General features: G+C 39.3%; 1 protein-coding gene across 1 annotated transcript; it reads left to right on the forward strand.

Moving 5' to 3' along the window:
* Positions 1 to 251: 251 nt before the first annotated feature.
* LOC131944846 (histone-lysine N-methyltransferase NSD2) lies at positions 252 to 6,288 on the forward strand. The gene is made up of 6 exons (XM_059305700.1): positions 252 to 501; positions 1,017 to 1,196; positions 1,379 to 1,558; positions 4,447 to 4,654; positions 5,491 to 5,619; positions 6,138 to 6,288. Exons 1-6 carry the CDS (start codon positions 252 to 254, stop codon positions 6,286 to 6,288), a joined length of 1,098 nt encoding a protein of 365 aa, XP_059161683.1.
* The last annotated feature ends 2,089 nt before the right edge of the window (positions 6,289 to 8,377 follow it).

The raw sequence follows: 8,377 nt of genomic DNA on the forward strand, positions 1-8,377 counted from the left end.
AACAAAATCTGAATTCACATGGTATTTAATAAATATTGGTCATTGTTTGATTGAACAAAGTTAAATTCTAAATGTAACAAAAGTTAAATTCTGAAATTACATATTCAGAAATAACAAAAAAAAAACTATTAAAATAATGAATGTTGCATGGTTGTATTTCTGTTGAAACATCAAGTTTAGTAAAAGTTACAGCCTAGTTACCTTTAGCTACTGGTGCAGTGGTCTAACATTTCAATTTCTACCTTAAGGAAATGGACACCAGAGCCACGTATGATGTGGACGTGACCAGCCTTGACCTTCAGATCCAGAAGATGCCAACAGCTCTGTCCACTGAGACGGGAGGAGGAAGTGTTTGTCTGGTGTGTGGACAAGGAGGGGGGGTGCTGCTGAAGTGTCCAGGGCCCAGGGGGAAGAAAGTGAGGTCTTGTGGCCAGCAGTTTCATGTCCAGTGTTTAAATAAGGACCAGGAGGATGTTGGCAGGTGTCCTAATTGTCAGTCAGGTGGGTTCTGTCTGACAGTTTTCTGCTGTCTGTTATGTAAAGGCTGTCTGTCACATTAGTGCTGTCTGTCAGGTTAGTTGTGTGTGTGATGCTAGTGTTGTCTGTCTGTCTGTCAGGCTGTCTGTCAAGTTAGTCCTATCTATCAAGTTGATGTTGTGTGTGATGCTAGTGTTGTCTGTCAGGCTGTCTGTCAAGTTAGTGCTATCTATCAAGTTGATGTTGCGTGTGATGATCACGCCACATGTTTTGTTATGCTGTCTGTCAGGGAAGCACATGTTATGTTGAGGATGTCTTTCAGTCAAGTGTTGGCTGATGGTAGAACCAACATTTAAATTATAGATTTAAAATAAGGATTTAAAATTAAGATTTAAAATAAGGATTTAAAATAAGGATTCAAAATAAGAATTTATGAAGATTGCCCAATTTTAAATAATTCAATAAGTCACCTTAAACAATCCGTAATGAAATAATGAGAGTAAGATATAACAAGTGTGCTGCCATGTTCCCATTGGCAGATCATGTTTGTTCCTCCTGCCAAAAGCTGGACAAGGCCACCAGGAAGTGTTCCCAGTGCCCCAAGTTCTACCACGAGGGCTGTGTGTCTAACAGGCTGGCTGTGTGGAAGGAGAAGACCTTCACCTGCCCCCTACATGTGTGTTCAACCTGTGTCAGCACAAGGTCAAGGTCATGCTCGGGTTGGTCACACACTTTCTTTACAATTAAAGCAGGAATTAAAGTTTAGAGATCTAATAGTTTTTTTATGTGGTTGTTAAGTCTAAGATGGGATGGAGTGGCCTAGCGGTAGAGAGTTGGACTGCTAACCCGAAAGGGAACTTTACTTTACAAGTCTAAGAGTTGATGTTTTTATCTGGTGTAGACCCACTGTACAGCTGTGTCAGGTGCCCCACTGCCTACCATGGCAGCAACCTCTGTCTGCCTGCTGGCTCCCATATCCTGGACAACAATCTGCTCATCTGCCCCGGCCACTTGAAGGCTGTCAAAACAAACTCCCAGCACGCCAGGGTCAACATGAAGCAGTGTGTGGAGTGTGGGAAAGGTCAGTTGACAGTACAACATCCATCAGTTGACAATACAACATCCATCAGTTGACAGCACAACATCATTATGTTGCTTGTACAACATCCATCCATTAACAGTACAACACCCATCCATTGATGTACAACATCCATAAGTTGACAGTACAACATCCATCCATTGAGAGTACAACATCCATCCATTAATGTACAACATCCATCAATTGACACAACATCCACCCATTGACAGTACAACATCCATCCATTGATGTACAACATCCATCCATTGATGTACAACATCCATCCATTGACACAACATCCACCCATTGACAGTACAACATCCATCCATTGATGTACAACATCCACTCATTGACATTACAACATCCATCCGAGCCGGCGTTAGGGGGTGGCAAACGGGGCGGTCGCCCTAGGCCCCGTGCTTGAAGGGGCCCCGCGCTTCAGCACTGTCATTGTTATCTGAATTACTTCGTAAACTTAAAAAAATTGTATCTGAATTCAATTGGGAAAAACTAAATGGTCGAATGCCGATGTTGTTGATTGTTATAACTTAGGCCACAGTTGATGTTATTGAGTTATCACCCACCTGAACTGGGAAAGGCAGTAATTCGATACAAAAACAGTGTCACACCTCCCCTTTGTGTAGGGTACGGTCGCCTCACATTTGACCTGAGCTGACTGGAGATGGCGGTCTAGAATGAGCCCCCGACCTGACATAGGATGTAAATTTGGGAAACGTAAAGAGATGCCCTATTGTATGCGGACCGATGAAGACGTCCTTTTAGTGAGCAGACGGGATGTCTGTAGTAGACAGTCAGTGACCTGATGAACTCTAGTCCTGACTTTCTTGTTGTAGATGTTGTATATGTAGGCCTACTTGTCTTGGTATAACAAAATTAAAAATCAGTTGCGTGCAGAGGGGTGGGAGGAGGGTTACAAGGGGGGGGGGAGGCCCTTAGGATCTATATCTGGGGTCATTAAACAGAGTGATTTATTATTATTTTTTGGAAGAAAGTTAAAACTGTTGTTATGTTGTGTCATCTTAAGGATTCATCCATTCCAAGACAGAATGATTAATTTACCGAATTCATCCAAATTGTTTTATTCAATCGTCTTCCAGTGGTGCTGACATGATATAGTCAGCGATCAGCGAATTGTCCTCGTCGCACAACTTTGATTGAGGCAATGGAGGGTTGTGATTTAGTAGTCATTGATATTCCCCCAATAAACGCAGACTTTCAATTTATATCTGATACTTTGGTGAACTTAACGGCATTTGTAGAGTGATTAAGCACATTTGTTAATTGTAGGGAAATCCTTTACAATAGTTAAGACAATAATGAGTTTGGTTTTAAAATATTGTATTGATTCTAAACAAATTTTGAAGTCTACACTGTTTTGATACATCAGGCCGAGTTCGCTGTATTGTAAACTTGTCCTGATATCTCACACGTCTAAAGTACTTACATTCACGGCAGCCCGAGCATGCTGTCGCGAAACTCATTAATAAGGTGTAGCAGGCTGTCACTTCCTAATTATAGACACGAACTTTCTCTTGTGAGATCGCTATCATGACCGGTAATGTAATACCCAGTAATATGTGGCCGTTCTATAAACACAAACCTTGTTTTGAATGACTCCAGTCAGAGATCCATTAACGGGGTACTTGAACTTGGTCAGTAGCGTAGCGAGGGGGGACGGGACATATGTCCCCGGGCGCCGACCTTAGGGGGCGCCAAAATGGGTTGGAAAAATAAATTGAAAGGTTGAAGGGGGTGCAAATTGAAAGTTTGAAGGGGGGTGCAAATCGAAATCTTGAGGGGGGAGGTGCAAATCCAAAGTTTGAGGGGGGGGTGCAAATCGAAAAGTTTGTCCCCGGGTGCCGGGAAGGGTCGCTACGCCTCTGAACTTGGTGACCCTTTTTTTAAAGATATGGCATCCCGTAGCCGTAGATTTAAATGCACATTTATCTTTTACCTCCCCCCACCAACTGTACCCACCACAAAGCTCTACCCCACTGAGCGTCCGAGATTAAATTTGAGAATAATTTCATTTGGATATCCATAAACCTAGAACATTGGGTTAAAACATGGGAGAGATAAACATCTGTTATTAAAGTGGAAAGTTTGGCATTAGCTTATAAACTCCAAAACATTTATGTGTAATTATGTGTGCATGCACATTATACAGGCATATATATATATATATATATATATATATATATATATATATATATATATATATATATATATATATATATATATATATATATAATGGAAAAAAGCAGGCCCCGCGCGCGGATGGTTGGCCCTAGGCCCGGCATCTTCCTAACGCCGACTCTGCATCCATCCATTGACAGTACAACACCCATCCATTGACAGTACAACATCCATCCATTGACAGTACAACACCCATCCATTGACAGTACAACATCCATCCATTGACAGTACAACACCCATCCATTGACAGTACAACACCCATCCATTGACAGTACAACATCCATCCATTGACAGTACAACATCCATCCATTGACAGTACAACATCCATCCATTGACAGTACAACATCCATCCATTGACAGTACAACATCCATCCATTGACAGTACAACATCCATCCATTGACAGTACAACATCCATAAGTTGACAGTACAACATCCATCCATTGACATTACAACATCCATTCATTGACTGTACAACATCCATCCATTGACAGTACAACATCCATCCATTGACAGTACAACATCCATCCATTGACAGTACAACATCCATCCATTGACAGTACAACATCCATCCATTGACAGTACAACATCCATCCATCGATTACAACATCCATCCATTGACAGTACAACATCCATAAGTTGACAGTACAACATCCACGAGTTGTTGCTATTTCAGGTGAGAATCTCAAGCTTTGCCACTCATGTCCAGCTGCCTACCACCCCACCTGTGGTGGGGCAGAGTTCAAAGGTCAAGCCATTGATACAGAAAAACTGAGTGAGACTCTAGGCACACAACAGAAAGAGATTTGGCTTTGTCCCCACTGTGTGCAGGGGAGGAAACTTTTGTATGGAGATATTGTCTGGATTAAACTAGGATTTTATAGGTGAGGAACTTGGACATTTAGTTTTTCAAATTGCTAAGAAGAAAATTCTTGAAGAGATAAGATGGTTATGTGGCCAGGGGTTAAATGAACATATAAGTTATGAGATCGATAAAGGGGTATGGACAAAATGTCTCAGATATGTATACAAGACATCTCAGAAATTTGTCTGTGATTTGAGATGGGCTTTTTACAAAAGGATTATAAATAAGTGTCAATTTCATAGACCAAATGACAGTCTAATCACGGTAGGATTTATTTAAAATGAATAAGCTGCTGTAGCAGATATTTTATTTGTTTTACTAATTATTGTATTTAACTTAACCTTGCCTAATTAGTAGCTAGAGTTGAGACTAAAGCAAGTAGCTTCTAAATTTCTAGCTGCTGCGTCTCCTTCTAAATCTTTTTTTAATGTTTGTAGTCCCTGGCAAGGAAGTGCCTCATTAGGCAGTTTCTCACCAAACCTGTTTACAACAAGTTGTACATCTAAATTACTTATCTAGATGCTTCTGTGTGAATCCCAAGGTTTTTAACACAGCAGGCTTAACACCGTACAAAACCAATTGAAACTGAAGTGTAAACAGCTTCTCAGATTAGTTGTGGTTCAAAAAGTGCTGAGAGCATTGAGTTGCTAGAATCCAAAATTTACAAAATTCAATTTCTAAATTTGTGATGGGATTTCTGGGGGAGGGTTTAAAAAGGAAAGTTATAGTTTGGAAAATACAATTAGATTTAAACTCATTAGTAATTTTAGCCTTAAAACTACTTATATCACATGTATAAACATGAGAATAGTATAAAGATGCAGTTTTTGAGAATTTTTGAAAACTTTTTTCTAGATGGTGGCCTGGAGAGATCTGTCATCCTTTAACTGTCCCCAAAAAAGTGGCAAAGAAATCTCACAGGATAGGAGAGTTCCCAGTGAGATTTTTTGGTGAAAATGTCTACTGCTGGAGTCATCAAGGGAGGTAAGTTGTGTTCAAGCTATACCAACAATACATGAGTTAATGCACATTAAATATTGTTTAAAACCTCATTCAAAATGGTAGTTAGCCAAATATTTGCATTTTATTGTCTTCTGTGCCAAACTAATAACCACATAGCACAGCCGGCTCAGTTCTACTAGCACTATTATTCAAACATACAATTTATATATATAGTAACTCAGTTATTTTAAATAAAACCTGCATTGTCTTTGGTTTGATATGTTGGAGGATGTATGATGAAGGTGAAAGAGGGTGATGACTTGATGAATGTGGTGTAAGATTAATAAAATAAAAGATTAGAGGAGTTATGTAATTTGGTTACCTAAATTTATCAGGAAAAATTATTTTTTTAAATGGATTGAATTTTTTTTAAAACCTGGACGTGCTGTGAATAGGTTGAGAAAATGTGAGTGTAGAAGTTGGGATAGGGTGGTTAGTTTGGTGATTCTAAAGGTTACAAGAGAGGTTGCTAATAGCAAATAATTTCAATGTATTCTCAGGGTGTACCCGTTTGAAGGAGCCAGTTATCTCAGGGGCACCAGCACCAATGGCAACCTGGACAAGGATTATAACCTGGGTCTGAGAGAGGCCATAGCAGCTTCTTCTTTTGTTGCTAGGTTAAGACAAGAACAGAATGAAAAGGTTGAGTGAAGTGTTGACAGGTGATCTCCCTTGTGTCTAGGTTAAGACAAGAGCAGGATGAAAAGGTTGAGTTAAGTATTAGGTGATCTCCCGTGTGTGTAGCTGTAGTGTCATTGTATCACCAGGATCATCTGTAGGCTACCATGTGTACATGAGTGGGTTACTCTGTGTACACGAGTGGATTAATGTGTACATCATCAGGCTGGTGTTGTACATTATCATCACTGAAATTATTGTGTGTTGTACATGTGGTATTATTGACTAATGAAGAATTCCAGTATTCAGAAGTAAATTTATGATTTTACGTTTCTTTCAATAATCATTATTGAATTATTGTGTAATTATTTTTAAATCATGATAATTTAAATTTTGTTTTGATAATTTAGTATTTTGATTTTATTTAAAATGTTTTCCTTTTAAGACATTTGTAACGGTCACCCTGACAACTTTATGTTAATTAAACTCTGCTTTGAAATTTATTTGAACATTTGTAATGAGTACTCTAAGCCTACTGTACTGCAACTGTTTTGACAAATAAATCATTTAATTTCAGCTTTCTTTTAAATGTGTTGGTTGTGTGTTGTGCTTCATTTGTGATGGTGTTTTATATTTAGATGGTAGGCCTACTTGTCAATCTACATTCAGTTTTTTTTTCTGCAACTCATCTGATGTATGAACAGGGTGTGACTCATGAGCTGTAGATTCTATTGGCAAGTTGTTTAAGCAACTCATTAATTTGGACAACGTAGTCAGTAGGTGAACAAAACAGACATCTAACTCATAAATGGCAAACAACAAAACAGACATCTAACTCATAACTGGTAAACAACAAAACAGACATCTAACTCATAAATGGCAAACAACAAAACAGACATCTAACTCATAACTGGTAAACAACAAAACATACATCTAACTCATAACTGGTAAACAACAAAACAGACATCTAACTCATAACTGGTAAACAACAAAACAGACATCTAACTCATAAATGGCAAACAACAAAACAGACATCTAACTCATAAATGGCAAACAACAAAACAGACATCTAACTCATAAATGGCAAACAACAAAACAGACATCTAACTCATAAATGGCAAACAACAAAACAGACATCTAACTCATAAATGGCAAACAAAAAAACAGACATCTAACTCATAAATGGCAAACAACAAAACAGACATGTAACTCACAACTGCTAAACAGCAAACACCTCTAAAATGCCACTGTCACAAAACACACCTATCAATATAAGACAAGATGTCACCAGGTCAGGTGACACCACCCACCCACAAACAATGTTGGCTTAACAAACATAGGCTGATTGGTGTTATCCCGTATGGTGTTATCCTTTGTGTAATTATGGTATTTTATAACTAATAAGCAATAAAACTAACTTGAACAACTGGACTTACTCGTTTAAATTTGCTAAATATCATTTTGGTGTCACCTTGTGCGGTACGTACTCCAACCCACCTCCCCCATTTGTTGTTTCCTGCATGCCTGTCAACCCACTCTGTGGGGGGGGGGGGGGGGGGGGGACGGATAACACCCTCACCAAAGCAATAAGGAAACACGTTAAATAAAAGATCTAAGTACAAATATTATATATGCCTCATATATATTACATCTATAGTTTTGATATCACATAAATATACCATGCTTGAATTCCTTCCCCCACCCCCACACCTGAAAAAGGCATGCAGTCGTCAATGACAACACAGAAAGTAATTTATCAACCCAGTCATCATTGGCAAGATTACCCAAACATACACCAACTACCCTGCACATTTTGTGTCGCTGTGCTTGATTTGTTGATATAACTAGCCGGCTTTGGAACGGCATTCATTGCGGTCTTTGTTTACTTGTGAGAGGTACTCTCAAAACAGGCCAACAACTGACAACAACTTCAACCTCCCCACCCCGCACTGTAGATAAACAAACATGCAATATCTTAATACGCAATCTCACCCCCCCCCCCCACCCCCCCCCCCCCCACTACGCCAGAGAAAGTTTAGACAAGCACTATGGGTCTTGTGGAATGTTGGAGTTCATAACGCGGGCCAACTTTCTAAGCCCAGCACTTTCAGTATTGATTTTA

Source organism: Physella acuta, unplaced genomic scaffold (genome assembly GCF_028476545.2).
Source record: "Physella acuta isolate Inbredline_101_S28 unplaced genomic scaffold, ASM2847654v3 ptg000511l, whole genome shotgun sequence".
Classification (NCBI taxonomy): Eukaryota; Metazoa; Mollusca; class Gastropoda; family Physidae; genus Physella; species Physella acuta.